Consider the following 27,043-nt stretch of genomic DNA (forward strand, 5'->3'; position numbering starts at 1 on the left):
AAAAAAAAAAAAAATTTAAGGTTTTTTTTAAACCAAAAAATTTTAAATGTCCATGCGTTAACCTATTATGCAGCAGTAAGTGTCAAATTTCTAATCCCTCACTGGATAGCTCTCAGAATGTGGAACCTGCCTAGTCACTGGCCCATTAAGTCAAGGGAATAAAACTCCAACCCAAGGCTCTAATTCCTTTCACTATTTTGAAAACAAGAGTGGGATGCAAAATATAAACGACAGAAGGTAAACAGCATTCTCAACAAAAACATCACTAATCACGGAATGTGATGAAAATCATGATCACTCAGGAGAATAAAGCCTACCAGTTGTGATCCAGTAGGTAGTTTTCAAGCCTTCTTAGTAAGAGGCACAAAGTGAACTTAACTGAAGTCCTTCTCAATTGATATGAAAACACACATTAATAATCACAGCACGTGTTGAAAAAGTTCCTTACTCACTCTCATAGCACCTTTAAAAAATCTATAAGTAGTGCTACTAAAAATAAATTTTAAAAATTCTATAAAATAGTACCACATCAGCAAAAAGTTTAAAATAAACAGAAGATACAGTCCAAATGTCACATTCTTTCAGCAGCTTTTCACATTTTTCTAAAGCAAGGGTCTGCAAACAACTACCTAAAAGTCAGTTCTAGTTCAATGTCTCATTGTAAATAAAGTTTTATTACCCGGCCATTGGTCATTCATTTACATATCAGTAATGGCTGCCTATCATATAATTTAAAATATATATTTGGTCTTTGTCCCCAGTTGCTGGCACAGAACTTCAAAAATCTTTAGAATGTTCTGGGTGATAAGAGTGTCCTTTGCTATTCATAACAAGACCCTTTTGACCATACCTGAGCTCATGCTAACAATGTAACTCATGTTGGGGACCTTAGATAGCTTCAAGGGAAGGGCTGGCCAAGTCAAAAAAACTAAGCAAGTGAGTAGAAGGCTGGTGCTTGAGTTCAATTACGTGGCCCATAAATCAGGTCACATAATTGAAGCCTTGATAAAAACTCAAACAACGAGGTACAGGAAGCTTCTCGGTTGGTGAACATGTCAATCTGCTGGGAGGGTGGCACGCCCAGCAAGGGCATGGAAGCTCTGTAGCTCACTCACTCTCAGTGCCTTGCTTATACATTTCTCCCATTTGGCTGTTCCTGAGCTGTTTCCTTTATAATAAAACTAAAATTGTAAGTGTTGCACTTTCCTGGACTCTGAGTCATTCTAGTGATTACAGAACCTGAGGGAAGTTGTGGGAACCCCTGAATTTGTGGTCAGTTGAGCAAAAGTGCAGGTAGCCCATTTCAGGCTGGCATCTGAAATGGAAGCAGTCTTGTGGGACTGGTTCCTTAACTTGTGGAGCCTGTACTAATTTTAGGTAATTAGTGTCAGAATTGAAAGATTTTGCCTCTAATTTAAGAGGTTTGCACTAATTCTATGTAGTATCAGGATTGAACTGAATTTTAGGACACCTAAATTGGTGCCAGAGAATTGGTGTTGAAAAATGATGTATTTTCATTTACATGGATGCCTTTCCACTACAACTGCAGGGTGAGTAGTTGTAATAGACACCATATGGCCCACAAAGCCTAAAATACTTGGATCTTTATAGAAAATGTTTGCTTACCTTTGTTCTAGAGAGTCTTTCACAGCCTCCTGTTTCACACATTTTTGGTCCATATCTCTAACACACTACTGATTATATTTATGTATTTACATTTATATGTATTTACTTATCTATCTTTCCCAGGATATTACTACGTGAAGACAAAAAACAGTCTCATTAATCATCATATCCTTAGCACCAAATCCTTGGTATGTGGTTGACAACAGCTTAATAAAACATCCACTCCAAAAAGAAGCTTCTTAAAGCATGTTTCTATTGCAGTGCTTCTTATCTACTACTTTGACTAGGCCTCACTTTTCCTTTAAAAAAAAAAAGGTAAAAGAAAAAAAGTACTTAAAAAACATAATTATTAACATGTCAAAGCCTACAAAAACCACAGATATCTAACCCAACCTTCATTTTCAGTCAGGAAAATAAGGCCTAGAAGACTTAATTCAGTTGCCCGACTAATCAGTAGCAAAGACACGATTAGAAACCAAGTTCAAAATTAATAATCTTTTAATTTTATTACAACAATAACAAACCTTTCTAACACCAAAAATGAAAAGTAATATAAATAAAATTAAGCTTTGTTCAAAATATCTTCCAAAACACTCTACATTCAGGCTATTCAGAGTACAAGCCAATGACAAGATAGAAGTAAAATATGAATCAACATTCTGCTTCCTTCATAAAGAAAGTCTTATTATGAGGAAAAAAAAAAGCAAGAAAGGTTAGTTAAAAGAAATAGTGTACTTAGCACAGATGATTTGCATTCTGGCACAAGTTCCTTATCTTCTCTTAGAACAGCAAATATTTCACGAATATGCAAACCTCATCTGTGGACCACATTTTGACTAATAAATGTGCTAAAAGGACATGCAGTACAGCAACAGAAACAATAATATAATGATCTATCATATACAGAATTCTTTCATATATACAGTTTCCACTTATGAGGGAAATAAAAGGAAAAATAACATCATTTACCTCATTTTCATGTATGTGAGAATATACAGGTACACACATACACACACACACAGAGAGAGAGAGAGAGAGAGAGAGAGAGAGAGAGAGAGAGAGAGAGAGAGAGGCTCAGAGATATGTAACATAGCTCTAGGTCACAAAGCCATGAAAAGACAGACCAGGATTTGAATTCAGATTAGTCATACCACAAAGGCCAAGTTATTTACAGAAAACCAGGACACAAAAACTGATTGGATTCAAATAGTATTTATTCATTAATACTATAAATATAAATGTAGAGAGTCAAGTACATCAGCTTATAGTTATAATAGACCTAATAAAAGCAAGTACAAGTTGGAGCTAGAGAGAGGCACCCCCCAAATTATATACACTTCACTACAGAAGAGGTTGTGCTCTCTGACCAGTCCTGTTTCAGGAAAAGAAATGTAAGAAACACTGAAAGGATAGGAGGACACTACTCTATCCAATCAGATGAATCTACATGCAATGGGCACACTACTTGACTCATGCCACTCTCTTATAAAAGCCTCTAGCTCCATATTGCCCAAAGTTCTTAGCTTCAAATTGACCAAACTTCATTTTTCTTATATACAAATGGGAATACAAATGCCTATGTCATAAAATTATTAATTGAGAATACCATATTTCCTTTTTCCAAGAAACATTTAATATTTTAACATTTCTGAAATAAACATGTAACACATAATTGATGTATACCTTTAATGTAATTGTTGGGAAAAAGCCCCCCAAAATCTGGCCATACACTGGCCCCAAAGCTGGCCATAAACAAAATCTCTGCAACATTGTCACATGTTCATGAAGACCATAAAGCCCACACTGGAAGGTTGTGGGTTTACCAGAATGAGGGCAAGGAACACCTGGCCCGCCCAGGGTAGAAAACTGCTTAAAGGCACTCTTAAGCCACAAACAATAGCATAAGCGATCTGTGCCTTAAGGACATGCTCCTGCTGCAGTTAACTAGCCCAACCTTTTTCTTTAATTCGGCCCATCCCTTCATTTCCCATAAGGGATACTTTTAGTTAACTTAGTATCTATAGAAACAATGCTAATGACTGGTTTGCTGTTAATAAACACGTAGGTAAATCTCTGCTCGGGGCTCTCAGCTCTGAAGGCTGTAAGACTCCCAATTTCCCACTTCACATCTCTATATTTCTGTGTGTGTTTACGTCCTCTAGCGCCCCTGGGTTAGGGTCTCCCAGACCGAGCTGGTCTCAGCATGTAATAGTGTTTCTTCTCATGAAGAGCTGCTACTAATATTAAATCAAAATAGTCAACAGCCTAGCAACATACCTTATAAAACCTTGTAACTGCTTTATCATTTCATTACATTCAGTACAAACAAGCAACAACAGCTAATTCTGGTTTTGGAAACAATTGTTTTCCAGAACTTCTGTTTATATGTAAATATACACATTTAATGCATGATCTTTATTCCTCCTCCTCCCACTCCTTGCCATCCAGGAGATCTTGGTCGTGGCAACTGCAGTTTTGCTAACCATGTGCATTTGCCAAATATGTGACTCCTGAAGTTGAGAGAGAGATGTGAGTTACACAAGGACCCATAAAAAAAGATAGAAGCTAAATCTAAAGAATAGGTTTGAATTTTCTGGGAAAGAAAAACATTTCTAGGAAGAAAACACTATTTAGAATACATGGTGCCAATTCAAATTTCCTTATCTGGAATGCCCTCACTCCACCAGTCTACTGTGCAAACTGCGGCTGACCCTTTCAAGCCAATCTCAGGGGAATCCTCTACCTTAATGTCTTTCCCAACTGCTTCAAATGGTTCATGGCTTTCTTCTCTGTGATACTGTGGTATCTAATACACTTTCACTCAAAGTCACAAGCAAAGAAAGGGCAGAGCCAGGATTCGAATTCTGACTAGTCCTACCACAAAGGCCTGAACACATTATTTAGTATTTTTTAATTTACACATTAGTTTCTCTTATTAGAATTTGAAATCCTTAAAGATAAGAACCAACTTCCCAGTCCTGTTCTGTCCTTAGAGTTGGGCATACCATCCCTATACTATGCTCCCATCAACTACCTAGAAATAGAAGTATGTTTAAACTAATCTGCTTCTCCCCACCAAACAGTCTTTACAGTTCTGTCAGGGTTGAAAACCATACAAGAATGCTGCTGACATATACTATATAATGTTAATGAAGACCATAATATGTATCACCAAGTCTGAAAAAAACAGATAACCAAATTTACAGTAACTAGTTTCCTAGATAAGTCATTCCTAGAACACTTCTGTGATGGGTCCTCTACTCTAGGCACTGATTCGGAGCACCAAAATGATAGTCACTACAATAATCCTTTCCCCATCCACTGTTTCTATTGCCCTCTGTTCCTAATTCTGCTCCAGTATTAACCTGATCCAGCTGGGATCAAGCACGTACCTACTAATGGACCCAGAGACACAGATAATGTTCTCCTCCTGCTCTTCCCTTTGTAGCCCTGCTCCTTCTGGCCCATTGCCATTTAAACTCTAGTTAGCTAAACACAAATAGATATCTGCAGATTCTCTTCAGGACAGTCCAAGTCCACCTGTAAACAACTCCTTTTTGGTCTTTTGGGCCCCAAAATCACTCTCAATAGTGCAGAGACAAAAACAAACACACCCAGAATCCTGCGTTAGTAAGTAATCTATACATTTCTTAAACGGAACTAAGGAACATGTGCAACCCCAAGGAGCCATAAGAATAATTAAATTCCAGAAAATAAGTGTAGTAGTTTATTATGACTAAAGACTGTAGCGCTATGAGAAAAAATAAAATGTCAGTAGAAAGACAAGCAGGGGCAAATTATGACATGCCATGTATATCATAGTACTACTGAGTTAGTGTTTGTGTGCCAAGTGAGGATGCAAGTGATTTTGTGCCTGGGTATGCAAACAGGTTCTTTAGGGCTTCAACAATCAAAGCTTCAATATATTTAGACATTCAAAGCTAAGTGTGCTGAATGCTTGCCATAGTAAACACGACAGTTACCACAAAAGCTATCAACATGTGATGCTATTTCCCTATCTTAATTTCAATCAGAGTACAGCTTGGATTCGAGACAGTTCTAAGAATTCTAAAAAAGAGGCAGTAAGCATAGCAAGTACTGCCTCTGTCTGAAGTTTAATTTAACAGTTATTTGGTATGAAATCTTGGAAGAATTGTTTCACTTTCTTTAACCTTTAGTTCCCTCATCTATAAAACTACCAAAGTCATAGGGGTGTTGCATGTAAAACACTTAGCAAAATGCCTGGTACTTAATATAAGCTTAACAGAGGTTTATTGTTATTTTTATTATTATTGATACTAATAAAGAAAAGTAAGACCTAGATTTTCTACAAACATTGCAGGATATATATTTTTAAAAGTGTTCTCTTTTAATTAGCTGGAGTCAAAACTATTTGGGCTTTTCCAGTGATACTACTGAACCAACAGTGCCTTTGGATGCACAGATGAAGGCACATAAGAATAAAAACTCATAAGAGGGGGAGAAAAGTAAAGAGTAGAAGCATGGAAAAGGATGAAATAATTCAAAGTAAAAAAGCAATGGGTTTACAAAATAGAAAACAGTGTCATTTTTACAGGAATTTAAGTAAAGCATTACTAATAAAAGATCTTACATTTTTATCACTATCACTCATTTTACCCTTATTTTCACTTGGTTAAGACCAGCTGTTACAGGCTGCACTGTATCCCCCGAAAAATTCATATGCTAAAGGTGAGGACTTCAATATTATGAATTTTGGGGGGAACACGGTACAGCCTAATGGCACTGCATTTGGAGATGGAACCTTTAAAGAGATAAGCCAGATAAAATGAGATCATATGGATAGGCCCTAATCTAATCTAACTGATGTCCACATAAGAATAGGAGATCAGGACATAGACACACAAAGAAAAGCACATATGAAGACACAGGGAAAAGATGGCCATCTGCAAGCCAACGAGAAAGGTTCAGAAGAAACCAGTCCTGTGACCACTAGAACTGTGAGAAAATAAATTCCTATTGTTTAAGCCACCCAGTCTGCAGTACGTGTCATGACAGCTCCAGCAAACTAATACACCAGCCAAACCCAAGAGACTCACATTAATATAACCAAAGAGATAATTGCTAGACTAGAAAATCAGAGACCTGAAATCCAGTTCTACAGTATGGCAACTTAAAATCTGAGTATCTCACATTAAATCAGTAATTTCTCTGTGCCTAGGTTTCCACATGTGAAAAACTAAATAATCTTTAAAATCTTATCAAACACCAGCATTCTGGAGTTCCAGTATTCCATTCAGAGTCCTGTTTAAAATATGGTACCCCTGACAATTAATATACAAAGTAGCAATCTAAATACCGGAAGAGAGACTTGTTCTGATAAGTAAATCTTCACAAAACACATCATCTGCTTTCCAGGTAAAGTTAGAATTCCTTCTTGATTTCTGGTTTCAATAAGCAGGGAATACAGGAATTTCTGTCAAAAGTGTACATTCACTTATATATATTTTTATAGAGCTCACAAAAAGCAGTTGTTTATTTCATTAAGAAACACAAAATAGCAAATAATACATAAAAACATGTTGGGAATAAGAGTACTCTCATTGAACTGTAAAACAAACTCCTACATTTTATTCTAATAATTGTTTCTTCAGCTCTATAACAATGCTTTCAATTTTGCTTTCAAAGTATTTGCTGACAATAAAATGTATTTTAATTTGTTGCCATATTGATTTCCATGAATTATTTAAGCAATTTTTACCAGAGTAGGGAGAACAAGTTTTTCCCCAGTGGTTTGTGGTTTTTAAATTGTTGCTATTAAGTCAATGCATCTGTTAGGATGAGGTTTACTGACATATAACCAGAAAACCCAAAGTATGAATGACTTGAACACTATAAAGGTTATGTGTGTGTATATATACACACATATGAACACACATACGCACACACAGAAAAAGAGGGCATGCTAGAATATCTTTTAGTTTCTTTCTATACTTCTAATGGTTCCTCTCATTTTAAAATCTTAAAAATTTCAGAAATCTCCAGACCACTGATAGCCAATAAAAATATAGTGCAAGTCACAGATATAAGCCATATATGTAATTTCAAATTTTCTATTAGCCACATTAAAAGAAAAATGTAAAATAAGACAGGTGAGATTAACTTTCATTTTATTAACTCAGTACATATACCCAAATATCCAAAATATCATTTCAAAATGTAGTAATTACTATGAAATTATCGAGATATTTTACATTTTTTTACACCTAGCCCTCAAAATTAAGTGTGCATTTTATACTCTAAGGACATTTTAAATGCTCACTAGCCACATGTGTGGCTAGTGGCTGCCATGCTGGACCACACAGCTGTAGCCAGATCTAGCCTCTAGCCATCTTTCAAAACTCAACTCAAGCACCATCACCTTTATAAACACTTACCTTGACTTACTTGGTAGATTTCTTTTTTCAGTGTAGCCCACAATACTCTAATTGATTTCTATGATAGAATTTACACATCCCATTGCTCATATTTGTCACCTTCTACAACTCTATAAACTCCAGGGCAGAAACCTTATCTTGATCCTTGTATCCTAAGTGCCTAGCTTTACATACAGTAAGTAATCAATAAAAGTTTGTGGGATAAAATGGATATGTGACCAGATATGAAGTTAGATTGAAAATGAACACACATATTTAAATCCAACAGACTGGTATTTATATGGTGGTGGGTGCAGCAGAAGGGGAAGCCACAGAGAAACAGCTTGGAGCAAAAGAACTATTAATAGATAATCTGTGAGCTAAATATAGTAACCCACATAGAATAATTGAGTCAAAACTGGGCAATGATATAATTTAATAACTTATGAGTATATGTTAAACATTAATATCTGATCATGTCCTGATAATAATATAAAGCAAAACTTTTGTAAGACTTGTGGCTTTTTCTCAGGAATAAGCTACAATGACTCCCTCTTTAACAACTAATAACATGCCACAAGTGTGACACATCTAATTATTAAATTGTATTCCCATCAACTATCTTCCCACTAATATAGCTCTAATCTTTTTACATACACAGATTATAAATTAAGGTTCTGAAATATAAAATGCATATCGATCCAAAACTACAACTTCTTTCATTGGAATTCAAATCTCTGTTGTAAATGTCTATATCCTGTATTTTCTAGGTAGGTCATCTTCAATTTATTTCAGAGTTTGGCAGCATAATTTTTCAATGTAATTGGGTTCAGCTGTCACACTGAGTGACAGTTTGTCATACAGTAACTAAAATATATTAGTTTATCTTTCAGAATGCACATCACTAATAAGGTTAAACATTATTTCTAGGATAAAATACAGACATCCATCACTTAACAACAGAGACAAATTTTGAGAAATGTGTCATTAGGTGATTGTGTTATTGTACAAATATCAGAGTGTACTTAGACAAACTTAGATGGTACAGCCCACACACACAGGCTCTGTGGTATGGCCTATTGTTCCTAGGCTACAAACCTGCACAGCATGTTACTGTATTGCATAAACAATTATAATGCAATAGTATTTATATATCCAAACATATCTAGACATAGAAAAGGTACAGTAAAAATATAATATAAAAGATAAAACATGGTACACCTATAGAGAGCACCTAACATGAATAGAGCTTCCAAGACTGGAAGTTGTTCTGGGTCAGTCAGTGGTTGCATGGTGAGTGAATGTGAAGGCCTACGACATTACAGTAACCACTACAGACTTTATAAAATGTATATACTTGGGCTACACTTAGTTTACAAAAAAAGTTTCTTTCTTTAATAACAAAGTAACCTTTACTTACTATAAACTTTTTTACTTTATGAACATTTTCATTTTTTTAACTTTTTGACTTTTATAATAATTAGCTTAAAACACCAACACATTGTACGACTATACAAAAATATTTTCTTATTTTATAACCTTTTTCCATGTTTACCTTTTTTAACATTTTAAACTTTTTCATTAAAAACTAAGACACAAGCACACATTAGTCTAAACCTACGAAGTATCAGGATCTTTAATAACACTGTCTTCCACCTCCACATCATGTTCCACTGAAAAGTCTTCAGGGGCAACACCACCCATGGAGCTGTCATCTCTTGTAACAACGCCTTCTTCTGGAATACCTCCTGCAAGACCTGCCTGAGGAGGTTTTACAGTCAACTTTTTTTAAAGCATGAGTTCATGCTAAAATAACGATAAAAAGTACAGTATAGCAAATACACAAACCAGTAACATAGTTGCTTATTACCAAGCACTATGTACTGTACATAACTGTATGTGCTATACCTTTATACAACTAGCAGTGCAAAAGGTTTGTTTACATCACCATCACCACAGTGAGCGATGCATTGTGCTATGACATTATGATAGCTCTAACTTCGCTAGGAGATAAGAATTTTTCAGCTTCATCGTAATCTTATGGGACCACCATTGTATATGTGGTCCATTGTAGACCAAAATGTTACCATGCAACATCGGCAAATCTGACTAAAACCTATTTGCTCAACATACTTCCTATTACACTTATGTAAATGAGTACTTTCAAAGAGAAAAATGCTTCTTCACAGCAACTCAACAGGCTCCTAAAATACGTATGTCAGTCACCCTAAATATGAATGCTTTTTTTTAATCCTAAGGCCTGGATGAGAAACTATTAATAGTTCAAAACAATTTTATGACCATTCAAGGAATCTTGGACTGCTATGTAGTATTAATGAGGCCAAGGAAATGGGATTACATTGCCATTTGAATCTATATTTAGTATAGTCCAGTATTAAAAGACTGCACCTATAATCCCACCCAATTAGAGCTTCCTGTCTGCCAGGTGGATGACTTTAACAACAATAGCAATGAAACAAGCACGTGAACAGATTAACACCTAGAAAAAAAAAAAAACATAAAATTCACACCTTAGAATATTTTATTCCTAGAAATAGATACTCTAAAGAAACTTGCGATATGAAAAGTCACATTTTGATAAAAAATGAATCATTGAACCTCAACTCTTAAAAAACACAACAAGTAAACATAGTACTTCACAATTAGTTACTGTATTATTACATACAATACTATTTGACCTGGCTTCTAAGGTATTTTTTCTGTAACATACTTTCAATTTTTAATGCAGATAAACAGAAAACTGTAACTCTATTTGCAGAAAGGAAAAAACAATTCCTTTAGGAGGTGGTGAGGGGACAGGAAATCCTTACAGAAGAAGAAAGGTTTGACAAAATAGTACTGCTACCAAAACAGTTAAGGAAAAATCCATATTCATGGTGATCTTGTTCTTAGAATACTGAACTGTATCACACCAACTTGAATTTTCTTCTAAGTTTTAGCAAGCCATTTAACTCTACTTTGATGAACTATTGCAATTTTTGGAAATCAAATTTTATGAGACCACAAAAATTAGAAATAAGTTCCAAACGCCCTCAGTTTGCTTACTCTCATCCCTTCCCCCAACTTTTCTCTTACTCATTTTTCACAAATGCCTGGCGTTCTAGCTCCCACTCTCAAGGGCAGGCAGTAAAAACCAAAAGCACCTCCAAACTCCCCAGGGCCTAAACTTATACCTATGCATTTAAACTATAACTCTATTCATGGTGTCAAATATCCTATTATTACTATTTCTTCAAATCCTGATTCAATTTTTTAAAAATTAATGTGTATCAAATGTTTACTATATATCAGGCCACAATACCTGACTTTACCAGGCATTAGGGGGTCTCCTCCCATTGTCACTTCTCCCATCACAACTTAATCTGAATCTGTCATCCCCTTCTTACTGATGAATAACTTCTAATTTCATTATAAACAAAAAAGAATCATTTTTGCTCCAAAGATAAAGCACAAGTGACTATTATGATAGTTCATAAAATCATGTAAAATATGAATTTCTCTCCCAAAGTCCCCAATATAAGACCAAATAACTCACTTATCTCAGTTAGAACAATGCTATCTAAAAGAAATATAATGTGAGGTACACATATAATTTTTAAAATTTTAGTAGTCACACTAAAAGAAATATAAACAGGTAAAATGAATTTTAATAAGTATGTTTTATGTATAATAAAATAACCTAAAGGCAATATATCTACAACATGTAACTAATATAAAACATTATTAATAAGATATATTTTTAACTAAGTCTTTGAAATTCAGTGTGTATTTTACACTTAAAGCACATTCAATTCTCAAAAGCCACATTACAAGTGCTCACCAGCCACAAGAAATGGGCTTCCACACTGGATAGTACAGCTGTACATAAACAAGAAGCAGCAGAACTTTAGAACAAGAAGCAAACAAGGAGACAAATACAGCTATAAATAGACTCAAAAGAGGCATAAATACATCCACGACTGAAAAGTCTTGAGTAAGTTATTTAAGATAAGCTAGGACTATAATAAAGGTAATAAATTGTATGTTGTTTCTTAAATATACAAAAAGGGGTGTAGCGAAAACACGTATCTTCAGAAGTTGTATGCTATATAAAATAAGTTCAAACAGATATTGGTCATGCTCTCTAGAAGTCTATAATTAGACAGGTAGGATGAAAGACAAAAGTTTTTGCTTTATCTTTATTTATTTTAAAATTCAGATTGTTTAATGTAACATGTTTACAATCTCTTAAGAAACAAATGAATTACAGGTATTTTGCTTTAGATAAAGGAGGAGTTGGGATAAAATCACTGCTGAATATTTAGTAAGGAAGTGAAATCATCAGGCTTAATCATACATAACAAATTAGTTTTGTTGTCCATAAATCGATTTTTAGGTGACACAACAAAACTTATACATGTGTGAGTGTTCCTGTTCTTTCTTTTCCTGTGCCAGAATTCTGGCTTGGCCTGCTGAGTCTCTTTACCTCCCTCACCTTTTAAGATTGCCTTCCCAGTTTAATTATTTTAAGCTTTGTAATAAAGATGAAGGAGATGGAATACTATGAAAATACATGGTTAGGGCTGGGTGTGGAGCATTACAGAGAAGTTTCAAGAGAAGAGAATCAAGAGTAGCTCTACTACAGGAACAAAACTAATGCAAGGGAAAAAATAAATTTTTAAATAAATATCACTATGGTGGGTATATATATATACACATGCGTATGTGTGTGTGTATGTGTGTGTGTGTGTGTATATATTCTACATGATATTAAATAAATAGAACTAAATAATCTAAGTCCTATAGAAATTACTTTTGACCAGGCGCGGTGGCTCACACTTATAATCCTAGTACTTTAGGAGGCCGAGGCAGACGGATCACCTGAGGTTAGGAGAGGAGAAATGGAAGTTACTATTTAATGGGCACAGGATTTCAGTTTGAGAAGACGAAAAAATTCTGGAGGTGGATGATGATGATGGCTGAACAACAACGTGAAATCACTTAACGCCACTAAACTGTACACTTTAAAATGGTTAAAATAAACAGTGACTAGGATTAACAATATTGCACTTTGTATTTCAAAATAACTAGAAGATTTGGAGTGTTCTTACCACAAAGAAATGATAAATAGATGAGATGATGGACATGCTAAGTACCCCAATTGGATTTTTACACAATGTATACATCTATCAAAACATCACATTAGACCCCAGAAATACATACAATTATGTGTCAATTGAAAACAAAATTTTAAAAAGCGTTGAAATAAATTACATGCTACATACATTTTACCTCTATAAAAAATAAAGATATCAAGACTTTGAACAAATCAGGCCAGCCTGGGAATGAACCTAGAATAATGACCAAAAAAAAAAAAAAACCACTTGTACTGATTTTCAAAGTCATAGATTTTTGCTCTCATAAAAAATTGATTCTTTGTATATAAATTTCATCTTATAAATGCAAAACACTAATATCCTTTTAATCATCATTCATCTCAAAGACTACTGAAAAGTAAATGCCAAATGTTAATGTTAATTTTCATGTATTCATCTTTACCTTGTCTTCAGAAGTATAATATACTCAAAATTAAAGTCCTCTTTTTTCTTTGCCAGTGAGCCATTCCTTTATTTTTGTACTTCATTCATTTAATATTTATTAAATGCCTACTATGTGCACAGTTTATAATTTTTCTGCAATGGGTATAACAATATATCTTTCAACAGTCAAATAAAAGGGAGAGTTGATAGAGAAAATACATACCCCTTATGATGGTTAATTTTAGGTGACAACTTAACTGGGCCAGAGGGTGCCCATATATTTCATTAAATATGATTCTGAATGTCTGTGAGGGTGTTTTTGAATGAGATTAGCATTTGCATTAGTATACTGTATAAACAGATTGCTCTCCTTAATGTGGATGGGCCTCATTCAACCAACCAGTCAAGGCCTGAACAGAACAAAAGGCTGACCCTCCTTCAAGCAGGGGTAATTAACTCCTCCTAACTGAAGGATATGAATGGTCAACTGTACTACTAGAATTAAGAAAAAAAAATGATTTCTACAAAAAGAAATAAAGTTGATTTAATTTACTGTAGTCTACAGTTAGCATTAAGGCAAAAAACCACGAACACACTCCGTCGTGGCTCTTGTCATTGTGCAAGCTATCCCTCTGTGGAAAGTTGTTCTTTTCCTGCTCTTTTAATCCTGAAACAGTTACTTGTCCTTCAAGATTCCTTTCACAAGACATCTACCCATGAAGCCTTCCCAACTCCTCCAAGCAAAGTTAGTAACTCCATTAATGTTTCCACAGCACTTTGTTTATATTTCTACAATATTACTTTTATCCATTATAATTTATGTTTATTCTTCCATTCTCCGTTCTGAATTTCAAGTTATTTGAAGGTATGAATTATGTTACTCTTTTATGTACCCAAGAAGTATCTTGACTCTAGCAATAGCACACTAGATTAGGATTATTCAGTAATTTATTTTACTATCATTTTAAGTATTCTGAACCTGCTGGAGTAAAAACGGAAGTTTCCATGTGAAAGTTATAAAGCAGAAAATGAGCTGAAGCAAAGTGGAACTACAATCATCAAGATAAAATGAAAAAAGAAGTGGACTAAGGGTCAGGGAATCTGGGTGTTAACCCTAGTCTGTGAAGGACCACAGGATCTGAACCTACCTGGTTTTCAGTTTCCTCGTCTATGCAAGTGAAAGAGTCAGGCCATTGACCAGATCTGAAAACACTATGACTCTTTACCTGTCTCAAATATCAAGAAAACTTTTTTAAAAACATAAACCATGGGCTGGGCGCGGTGGCTCAAGCCTGTAATCCCAGCACTTTGGGAGGCCGAGGCGGGCGGATCACAAGGTCAGGAGATCGAGACCATCCTGGCTAACACGGTGAAACCCCGTCTCTACTAAAAAATACAAAAAACTAGCCGGGCGAGGTGGCGGACGCTTGTAGTCCCAGCTACTCGGGAGGCTGAGGCAGGAGAATGGCGTGAGCCCAGGAGGCGGAGCTTGCAGTGAGCTGAGATCTGGCCACTGCACTCCAGCTTGGGCGACAGAGCGAGACTCCGTCTCAAAAAAAAAAAAAAAAAAAAAAAACATAAACCATGTATTTACAGTGGGCCCTCTGAATCCATGAGTTCTATATCCATAGATTCAACCAATAGGGGATCAAAAATATTTCTTCCTAAACAATGCAACATAACAACTATTTCTTCCTAAACAATGCAACATAACAACTATTTCTTCCTAAACAATGCAACATAACAACTATTTACCTAGCATTTATACTGCACTGGGTATTATAAGTAATCTGGAGATGATTTGAAGTACATGGGAAGATATTCATTGGTTATATGCAAATACTATGGCATTTTATACAAAGGACTTGAGCATCCATGGATTTTGGTATCCTGAAGGGTCCTAGAACCAATCTTCCATGGATACCAAGGGACAACTGTATACACGTAGTTATACCAATCATCCGCCACTCAAAAATAAAAATAAAACCTGAAATGTTAAAGCAAGAGGCAAATGTAGAAATTAAAAGAATCAGAATAGCCTGCAAAGCTAAGATTTGTACACAAGGTGGACATGACTGAAACAAGCAAAGTAACTCTATCAAAGCTGAGAGAAAATGTTCAGAGTAAAGTTCACTAAACACCACAAAATGCCAGATACTATGTTAAATACTCGTAATAGCAAGGTAAGATAATGTTCTCATCCTCAAAAGATTCAGAGCCTCTAGTGCCATCTGATAAGTAAACAAACACAGTTGTCCCCTGATATCTCTGGGGGATTGGTTCCAGAGCCCCCTGTGGTTACCAAAATCCATAGATTCCCAAGTTCCTGGTATACAATGGTGTAGTATTTGCACATAACCTACGCACACCCTCCTGTGTACCTTAAATCCTCTCCAGACAACACCTAATACAATGTAAATGCTATGTAAATACTTGTTATACTATATTGTTTAGGGCAGTGATCCCCAACCTTTTTGGCACCAGGGGCCAGTTTTATAGGAGACAATTTTTCCATGAATGGGGGGTTCAGAGGGGATGGTTTTGGGATTAAACAGATCATCACGCATTAGATTCTCATAAGGAGCACACAACCTAGATCCCTCGCTTGCGCAGTTCACAATAGAGTTTGCTCTCCTATGAGAATCTAATGGCACCGCTGATCTGACAGGAGGCAGAGCTCAGGTGGTAATGCTCACTCACCTGTGGCTCACCTTCTGCTGTGTGGCCCAGTTCCTAATAGGTCCATGGCCCAGGGGTTGGGAATCCCTGGTTTAGGGAATAATGATAAGATTTAAGTCTATACATGTTTAGTACAGATGCAACCATTCATTTTTTTCTCACATATTTTCTATCCAAAGTTAACTGAATTCACGGATATGGAACCCATGGATACAGAGGGCCAACTGTAATTTAAAACAGAATGTGTGAGTACTAAATCTGAAACATGTATAAAATTCTATGGGAAAGCACGGGTTGGGAGGAATAACTTTTAGGGGAATATCAGGGAAGATGTCACTTAAATAGGGTAAGAACTAAATCTTGAAAGATGAGCAGTTCTTTAGACAAAAAATGGAAGAATATGATGACTTGAGAAATGTAACAATTATCAAGTAACAGTCAATATATTATAAAAAAAGAAACATTATTGTACTGATAACTCATATCTCCTAAGGTTAAAAAAATTTAAACACTTAATTTAAATTCAAGGACTTTGAAAGGGTGATCAAGTTATAAAGAATTAGTATAGATTAAGTGAAATAATTCTATGACATTTTATAATCAAGTATCGTTTATATATTCAGAATTGAAAACATTTCCCTTTTAAGATAGCAGACTTGCTTAGCTTAGAAAGACAATGACTTCATTTCACTGAATATTTCACATTCTAGGTCAAGATGATTAAATAAGACAACACAGGTCATATGCTTAACACAGTGCCTGACATGTAAAGATTCTATCATCGTCATCATCATCATTATCAAAGGTAATGGTGTATTTAAACAGCAAAACTTGGAAATGGAAGATCCAGCCTTGGATCTCATTCTGCTACTAAGCAATTTTGCAATCTTGGACAAGTTCCTTAACCTCAGTTATAGTTTAGTTATTATACTAAAGTAAATCCCCATTTACTTCAAAGGAGTTGGAAGAGGACATTAAAAACATAAGATATGAACCCAAACCCAATCTATAAATGCCAATTCCCTTCCCAAATGCAAAAAAATTAAATAACACAAAAATATGTATATACTGTCTTTTAATCTGCTGCAAGTTATTTCTCTCAGAAAACGAAACTATTTGCTAAAGAGAAATATATGTAGATATTTTTACTCCCATAAAATTTGCTATTAATCAACGTTTGCTCTACCTTCATAAACTGAAAGAGAAATCACAATTATTAGAAATTATAGTATCCAGATGCTAGTATATTCCTTCTATAACTCATTTGTTTTATTCAAGCAAATATTGTACATATAGTGGTTCAACTAATACCTCCAATATATAACAAGAAAATCACGAATTTACTTTTTCTGTAAATATATTAATGCATACTATTATTCTGGTTCAGAGTAATCTCTCAAGTATCCACATTATGCCCAGTGAAAACGTATAAAATTCAAAGCCATTTACCATATAACCAATTATTTCCCAAAACTCAAATATTAATAACTCATGGTATAGTTCTTGCTAAGTCACTTTTGTGTATAAATCCATTAAATTGACCTGCATTCATTTTTAATTTCCTCTGAATAGCTTGTCCTAAGTTGTCTATGGGACACATTCCCTACCAGAGAAGCAACTCACTGAGGCTGGCTGCTCCCTCCCCTTCCAACATCATCTCTTCATATATGCTGTCTTTGGGATAATTTCTAAGTACTAGTTACATTTGCTTAGCAATGGGAAAGAACTCTAGCTTTGGAACCTGAAGGTCTAGTCCCAGCTGTGCTACTTAGTACCTAGATAACCTTGTCTAATTACTTCACATTTTCTACAGCCTTAGTTTCTACATATGTAAAGCAGGAATGGTATGGTATCTATAAAAGGAAATTATTCTAAGGATTAGAGAACACTGCTGTGTTCAATTCCACAAGTGTATTGTAAACAGTTAAGAGCTATTAAACTATAGGCTAATATTATTTTCTAAAATAGTCACAAAAAAGTTTGTAATCCTTTAACTTGCCCCTTAGACTTGTTACCCAAGTAGTCTTCTAAATATTTAAGCAAATACTCCCAGAGGGAGCTACTATTTGCCTTGGATCACCATTCATGTCTTACTACATCTGCATGTGAAAGTCAGCCCCCTGAGAGAAGAGATGGAAGAGACTCCACACATAGGAACTCCTGTTACCTCTTGCCTCTTCCTTCCCCAGTTTCTCACCCTCCTCAAAGTAAGAAATCAGAAAAACTACCTCAGACACTGATAAAGACTATGCAGGATTCAAGACAACAGATCTCCTGTGCTTCAGCAGGACATCATGATCTGTGAGTACCTAAGAGTCCCCTCCCTGACAGGTCACCAGGCTCAGGTACTCCAAGCTAAAATAGCACAGGTCAGTTTCAGTTAAGTCATTACTTCCTTCTATAGTCAGGTGATTCTCTGGACCAAGGTAAGAATTAAAACAATAGTAAGTACTAACTAAAGTTTACTATATACCAAGCATTTTACATATATTAACCCATTTAATCTGTACAATCTGCATATCTATCTTACGAGGCTGAAATCCCACTTTACACATGCAGAAACTGAGGCACAGTAAGTTTTAATAGCTGTTATTCCATAACATGGACGTAAAAACAATATATTTAATGTTTTCCTATTGTTGAACATTTAAGTTGTTGCCACATATGTTATATCATAAAAATACACTAAATTTTCATACCTGTCCACAGGTATTTTTTCCTTAGCCTAAAGAACTAAGAATCCATTATAGGAACCTCTTTAAAATCCTTGATATATATTGGTAAAACGTCACTCAGAATAGCTGTAACAGTTTACGAGCCCAACAAGAACATTTAAGATTATTTTAACGTGCCCTAGCAAACAATCACCACTTCTTTTTTTGTGAGACAGGATCTTACTCCATCACCCAGGCTGGAATGTAGTGGCATGATCACAGCTCACTGCAGACTCAACCTCCAGGGTTGTTGCCTAGGTTGGTCTTGAACTCCCTGGCTCAAGCAATCCTCCCACCTCAGACTCCCAAAGTGCTGGAATTACAGGCATGAGCCACCATGACCAGCTGGTCATTTCTTTTTAATCACTTCTTTTTCATGTTATCTGTTACCTTATGTTCTTACTTAGCCAAAGTGAGTATTTTTCTATTAATTAACCATGTATATTTCTTCTTTCTTGAAACATATCAAGTCCTTTGACAAGTAAGCATTTTTCTTATGATTCATCCTGTAATATTTAATACCTGAAGTATTTAAATTTTTTTTAAATTTAGAATATTAGCAATCTTTGGGGCACAAATGGATAGAAACCCAACTCAAACTGGCTTAAAGCAAAATGATGCACTGAAATATCTGGAGACAGAACTGACTTGAGGGGATCCAAAGCTGCCATCAGCAATGTATCGCTTGGTTTTAGGTGCCTCTTTAACAGCTCTGTTTTCAAGTAGAATCTGCCTTCATGGTGCAGATGGTAGTCAATTCTAGACTTACATTCTAACATTTTCAGCGACCCCAGCGAAAGCACCTTTTTCTTTCCTCAGAAAGAAGTTATCAAACTGTCTCAGAAGTACAGCTAAATTTTATAACCAGTAACAGTTACTGCTGGGCCAGACGTCAGTTTCTGTGTCTGGTCCAGGAAAGCAGGATAAAGTCCAATGATGCCCCAGACCATAAAAATCAAGAATGACTTCCTGAAAGAATATCAAAAAATCGAGAATGTTAACAACAGAAAGAATGGATGCTAGGCAGCCAAAACCGGCAGAAATCTGTAACATTATAGTCATTGGCTACCCACCCATCTCACTCATTTCTTTTCATACATATAACTACTTAAATATCCATGTTTAACATGGCTATCTTAGACACAATAGAAAGTGTACTTACCATCTCACCAGAGGATGAAAAAAGACAAAGTCGAATTACTGCATCTAACCTCAAGTCTGAAATTTTTGTGTTATGATAATATTCTTCTTGGTGATACCTCAAACCTGACCAATTATATAGCTATGTAATAAATTTAACTATACCCTCTAATTAATATACAATGGTAAAAGAACATTAAGTAACAATAACTGCACTTAGAAGAGTGAAGAAGGTTAAAGAAACACCATGATAACTAATTCAAAGCATAAACCATATATCACTGGTCAGAGTAACAAGAATTCCCTGTCCTTGCTAATGGAATTCCTTGGGTCGGCCAATATGAATACATTCACTACCACTATCTCAGAAGATCTCACTTCTTATCCTCCATAATGCAGATTTTCCTTCTAGCAACTATACTGCTGGAGCTTAGAATTGCCTTAGAAGTAAAAGAATACAGGCCTTTGTTTACCAGACTTGAGGTTTCTCTCCAAGTATGGCTTCCCTAAAACTTTGGTAAGTTTTTCGTCAATTTACTTAAGTCAAAGGACTTGAATTTGCAACCAAAACAAGCGATCCTGTCAGGATCTTGACAGCTTTTAAGTTTCAGTCTCAGAGCAATAGGCCTTCCCAGTACTCTTATCCCCTTAACCCTCAGCTTAATGATCTTCCTTGAAGCAATGTGAAACAATAAACTGGGTGCAGAGGCACAGCTATTCTATCATTTGCTCCCTGGTTGCATCGTATTTTAAAGCTCTTCACAACTGGATAACTGTTACTTTGGTCAGAAGGCTGGCGTATGCTGCATGAGAGGCTTGGGAGAAGCTTATCAGACAGAACTTTATCTGGTTCTAATTTAAACTCTTGGCTTTCCTCTTACCAACTTTAGCACGGGGTAAAAACTTAGGGCTTTATGACCTACAAAGTTTTAATATTCTAATTCCCTGCTATCTTGGATGGCAGCTACAGGCAGAAAGAGCCTCTCTGCCTTGGAAAGGCTACATTTTCTTTCTGCTTTGCTTTTAAGCACGCTAACTTGGACCAAAGTTAACTGCTCTCTTAAAAGACATTATCAAAGACCCCAAAAAGTGACCAAAACATTCCAACATCCCTAAAATTCCAACCTCAGTAGTTCCATTGACAAAGATAACACAGGTGACAATTTAAATAGCTGCTCTGTAATTCCTTAAAAGGAACTGCTAGAGGATCACAAAGTTCTCACTGCCTTCCACTCCATTTCAAAATCTAAGGTCTGTTTCCTACAATGTGTCATTTCCAGATACTAACGTCTATGTTACTGGGGATTCTTTCTGTTTACAAGTGACAAAAATACCCAACTTACACTGATTTGAAATAAATAACAATAGTAAATTTTAAAGGAAATAATTTAATGGTTAGAAGATAATCACCACAGACAAAAAGAACTCTACATTCTCCAACAGAATCATGAGGCTGTCTGCTTCACACTTGGTAAAATTCTAAGACAAGGACCTACAACTCTTAAGAATTGACGCATTCAGGCTTTCTGATGGAAAGCCTTCCAGCACAATTCCTGGAACCTACTCTGGCTCGCTACCCTTGAGTTAAATGTTTGTCCCTGAACCAGTCACCACAATTCTTGCCACACCTGGCTTAGATGTCTGACCCTCATGGCAGGCAGTGGGGTCGACCCACCTAAACCAGTTGAACTACAAATGGGGAATGAGTGAGTCATCAAAGGAAAACTGAGGTACCACTACAAAGAGGTGAAATGTATGCCAGACACACAAGAACAAATTCACTATTCTTGGCAATATGACAAATGCTAACAGTATTTTCTATAATTTCTCTTCAATGCATTATGTATTTTGTTTGTTAACAACATGACCTTGTTATGTGATTATATTTGATTATAAATAAAAGTTTACCGAAAAGTTTTTACCAGATTCTAACTTATTAACAGATGCCAGTTCAAAATAACATCTACATATGCAGTAATGCCTACACAGCCAGGTAATACTGTACACATTGAACACATATTTCTAGTTTGAAGAATAAGAAATACATGAAGTTTGTATGAGTTGAGTTTATATATGAGTTTATTTCAGGATCCTAGGTCTGGACCATAATGTTGAACATAACTTCAGAAATTGACCATAATCATTACTGCCTATGATAGTGTCATGCACACTACAAATGCACTTAACTTATCCAAGGCCTAGAAATACAAAAAATAAAGATACTATCCAAGGCCTAGAAATACAAAAAATAAAGATACATAAAATCAGTTCCTGCCCTTATGGAGTTCACAGCCTAGGAAGGGAAACACACATAAATAACTGCAATGCTACAGGGTGATATATGATGCCAAAGAGATATGCTGACATTATTCAAAGACAAGAAATGGAAAACCTGGAACTAATGCATAACAATATGTTCCGTATATAGAAAAAAAAAAAAAAAACGCAGATGATTGAATTTTATAATACAGCTATACCAGTGACACAAAACGGGGGGCTAAGTCTGTTAGACCCAATAAATTCTTTCACACTGTCTGGGAAAAGTATAGCAAAAGAGTAAAGAACCTTGAGACATTTTTAATTAACAGCACAGTATTTGCCAAAAAGCAGCTAGCAATACACAAAACATTTATTTAAAATTAATATAAATTGATAACAGACTATAGAATATTTGCTGCCTTAGTGTCATTATATGACTAAATTTTCTATGGAAAATCTCAAAACTCCTTAAGATATTGAAACTCCGAGCATTTACATGTGAATCCTGAATTTTATTTTCCATACCCAATCATGAGAATAAAATACAATTCAAATTAATATGAAAAGGCTTATATATCAACATAAATTAAAATGCATGAAATTATTTTAATATAAATATGGTTTTATTAGTATTAAGGACCTCTATGATTCTAAGATGCAACTGTGTATTTTTAAAATAAATATAATTCAAATGCAGAAGACACCTTGTTTGTAAAATTTTAAATATCTTTAAAATGAAAATTATGACTATCAAGCTGCAAATTTAAAAAAAAACTCTAAGGAAGAAGAGTTACTGCCATATTCAAGTACAAAAAAAAACCTTGAAGTTACCCTTTTAACAAAAATACCATGATCCATAAGCCAAGATGAAAGAAACTTAGTAAACCACATATCCCCTCAAAGCATCTTGTCAGGTTTCCAGCTCAGCCAATAGCATGCCACTTAGAATGTAAAAAAAAAAGCACAGGAAATATCATTTTCTACAACTAGACACACTGATACAACTCACAGTAACTCATGAAAAAAAATTACAAATCCATGAAAAAATTTCATGAATTCATTTATTCATAAAAAATCTCCAAGTCTATAATTCCATAATTATAATCATAGAATTATACTATAACACAAAAGAAAGCCACTCCAAAAAAATTAATTCTTTCACTAAGTAAATATTAATCCTCTATTATAAATATATTTTTCTAGAAATTTATGTTTATAAAAGAAACTTCCATGTTATAAACAACGATAATATATATTTACATGGCTTTTACTTCAAATATGGATAAAGCTTATATAAACATATGTTAAATGTGTTTACAAAAGAATAGATTAGTTTGATTAGGGAGTATGCCAGCTTTACAACTGAAAACAATCAACAAAATCTCTTCTCTCTAGTTAAATTCTCTTATATTGCCATTTTAAATAATTCCTCCAGAAGCCAAAGTTTGTTAACGATCAGTTTCTTTCATTAGTAGAGCTACAATGCAAAATCCTTGACAATACAGACTGTAACTTTATTCACAAACTACACAAACTAATCTACCTATCTTCCTAACATTATCCATTCCATATTTCAATGTTTTAAGTCAACTATAACATTATTACACAAAATATATACATCTCTAATAAAAATCACTCATTTTATTGCATACCACATTGGTGATTCTTCACCAAACTCCCACCATCCACCTAATAGTAAAAATGGGTCTCTAGACCTTTGGGAAACAAAGCAGAAAAATTACAGCCACTGCTCTGTTGAAGAAGTCCTACACTTTAGTGCATGCTGAAACTTCACTCTGCCCAGCTTTTAATTCTTTGGCCAAGGCATGTGAGAAACAGCACCTAGAAACCAAGTATTTGTGAGTATCCTCACATAGAAAGAAAAAATAAACAGGAAAAACAAAGAAAAATATACTGACAAAGGTGACTGAGACAAGGGTATTGTTTAAGGTAGAAACTCCTCTTTTTTATTTTTTTGTAAGTTTCATTAGTTCTTTTTTTTCTGTCATTCAGGGCACAGTAATAGGTATTTCACTATTTTACCTTACATTTTTATTTAATGTGTTAAATTAAAACTGAAAATTAAAAAAATTCATTTTAGATTTAATATTAAAGGTTTCCAAACTCTAACGAATTACTGAGTGTCCTATATGAATTTTACTGGTTTACTTATTAAATAAATAGAATTAAGTTTGATAATTCGTTTTTTAAACGCCCATGACTTCCACATATTTTTGAGAATCCACTTAAATTTTCATATGACATTTTCATGAGTGTACTGGACAATAAAGCCCTAAATCTACAGTTCAAGAAATATTACACTTCAAATGACTAACTTATATTCCGTAATTAATATAATTAACAACTTAGCAATAAACAGCTCCTTTTGTCATTTATTCTTTTCCCCAAAAGTTTCTATTTCAAAATCTATTAAATACATACAAAGAAATTTTAAACCTAACTCTTTAAATTCAAAATATCATTGCAGTTACAAAGTCTTAAGTAGATTTTGGATACACTACCTCAGTATTACTTTATTTCTAGTGACTCTAAGCTTAACGGTAAAGTTCTCTGAAATAATGTCTGCATACTGAAACTTCATGCCAGATTTTTACTGCTCTGAAGAGTTAAATTTCTTTTTTATCTCAAGAGAAACATTTCACTTCCTTTCTTAGTCTACCGTCTATCTAAAAAACCCCATCTGTTAAGAACTGATTCAGCATACATTGCTACTGCTGCAGAGTCCAAGCTGGTTATATATTCAAATCAGTTGCCAGGTTGTGAAAGCTATACTGCCTCTTACCAGGTTAAAATGTATTAAGCAAGCATAGGAATACTTACTAAAATAGCCTAATATAATCTAACATAAAAATGATATTGGTTAGATCAAAACTGGAACTAAAAATATGTTCCTTTAAATTACTGAAATACAGTTACCTGCTAACATACTAACAGTTCGAGATTTCATTTATCTTCTTTTAAAAAGAAATGGCAAGTACTGCCCTCTTATTTGCAACTAGTTAAAATTAAAACTCAAGAAAACCGTATTTCCAGTAGTGCTCTGAAAAGAACTTGGTTATATCAACTTAGTGACATTCCCTCAAACTTACACTGACTTTTCATGATGATTTATTTGAAAGGCACACAAAAGTAAAAATAGGTGTTTTGTTTTAAACAACAATGAATATAACGAAGACAGATAATCTCCTTTGACCTGACACACTAGCAAAAGGAAAAAAACAGCTTCAACTTTTCTGTGCATTTAGGAGGTTCATAAACCGTAGACATTATCTAATGCATGTCTCAGGACACCAGTCGTGTAGCTGCGGCTTTCTCTCAGTTTTCCAATAAAGTAAAAATAATTGCTTAGCTGAAAAATGACTGCATGGGTGTACAAAGTACCCCGGTAAGCATACTGTTATGTTCCTGTGACTCTACACCAAATACAATACTCAACTGATGGCTCTCGATTTATGTCTTGCCTCCCAAAGCCCAACCTTACAGTATGTCAAAGACTAGATATTGCAGAGAAAACTGTTTAAAAAGCTTGGCTGCAGGGAAAAGAAAAAAAAAATCCATTTACAAAGCACTAAATATGAACTACTGTTAATTATCCTCGATTTACGATTCTCATCTCCTTATTTCTTTCCATTTCTTTCCCTGACATCTTAAACGCTTCTGAGCCTCTCTGTAGATAGCGCAAAACATTAAGTCATACACACTTCTGCAGTAACTCTTTCTTATCATGAAAGGAACCAAAACCTAGGGCTGCGTTTCAAACCTTTCCTTTAGTCTTTACCCACATGCCACGCTACTGAAGGTAACCACAGAAATGAACCTGTATGATCTGGTGTCCTCACACACCTTGTGTGCACAAAAAATGACTAAGAAATCAGTATATTCAGGGCAACATTACAAAGAAAGGACGGCTGCTTCGGAGATGGAGGGGGATGGATAGACACAACACTCTCCATCATGGCCTTGGAATATTTAAAGACAGATGCAAAACTGCATCATTTTCTGTCTCCCTCGAAAACATCACACCCCAGCTGCTCAAGTCGGAAGCTAATGTGCTTCTCACATCTCAGCAGCACGGGGGAATTTCGGCTCCGGGGCAAGGCTGTCATCCTCAGAGAGCGACACCACGGACAATTAAGAGTGTGAGAAAAAGAACCCCAGAGAACAGGAGGCCTCCTCACCTCCTAACTAAACTCTAAAGTCGACCCAAAACCTTCACCGCGGGGACTGGTTTACTCGCGGTCCTAAAAAGTGATAAGAAGCGGTGTTAAGTTGGGCACTGCGCTCAGGTGGCAGGCGAGGACCAGAAAGAGGAGAGGAGGGAGGTGGCGTGGTTCTGGCAGCGCGCAGGCAGGTCACCCGCTGGGCAATACCGGCTGAACGCTCTGTGCTCCCAGGGACGCGCGGCGCGTGTGACCCTGGGGGTGGAGGGTGGGAGCGAAAGGCGCTAGGGACGGTGGATGTGGGGACTGGGGAAGCAGATGGAGAGCACGCCTTTTCCTTACCAGGTTGAGCACCGTCTCCACGATGTCCCTGTTGCTGACCTCTCCGACCTGTATGAGTCCAATCAACACTGCGAATTTCATCCGGATGTTGCGGATCGGCACCGAAGGGTTAATCATCCCCGCGGGGAGCATCACCGAGCCGGAGCCGGACGCCCCCCTTAGCTCCC

General features: G+C 35.5%; 1 protein-coding gene across 1 annotated transcript in view; it reads right to left on the reverse strand.

Annotated features, from left to right (window-relative positions):
• The window catches only part of NBEA (neurobeachin), a 763,072-nt gene extending 736,035 nt beyond the window's left edge, over window positions 1-27,037 (reverse strand). Inside the window, exon 1 of the mRNA XM_011943032.1 lies at window positions 26,877-27,037. Coding sequence (XP_011798422.1) covers window positions 26,877-27,008 — 132 coding nt within the window. The 5' untranslated portion in view covers window positions 27,009-27,037. The remainder of the gene's footprint in view (window positions 1-26,876) is intronic.
• Window positions 27,038-27,043: the final 6 nt, after the last annotated feature.

The sequence above is a fragment of the Colobus angolensis genome, unplaced genomic scaffold (genome assembly GCF_000951035.1).
Source record: "Colobus angolensis palliatus isolate OR3802 unplaced genomic scaffold, Cang.pa_1.0 Scaffold214, whole genome shotgun sequence".
Taxonomy (NCBI): domain Eukaryota; kingdom Metazoa; phylum Chordata; class Mammalia; order Primates; family Cercopithecidae; genus Colobus; species Colobus angolensis.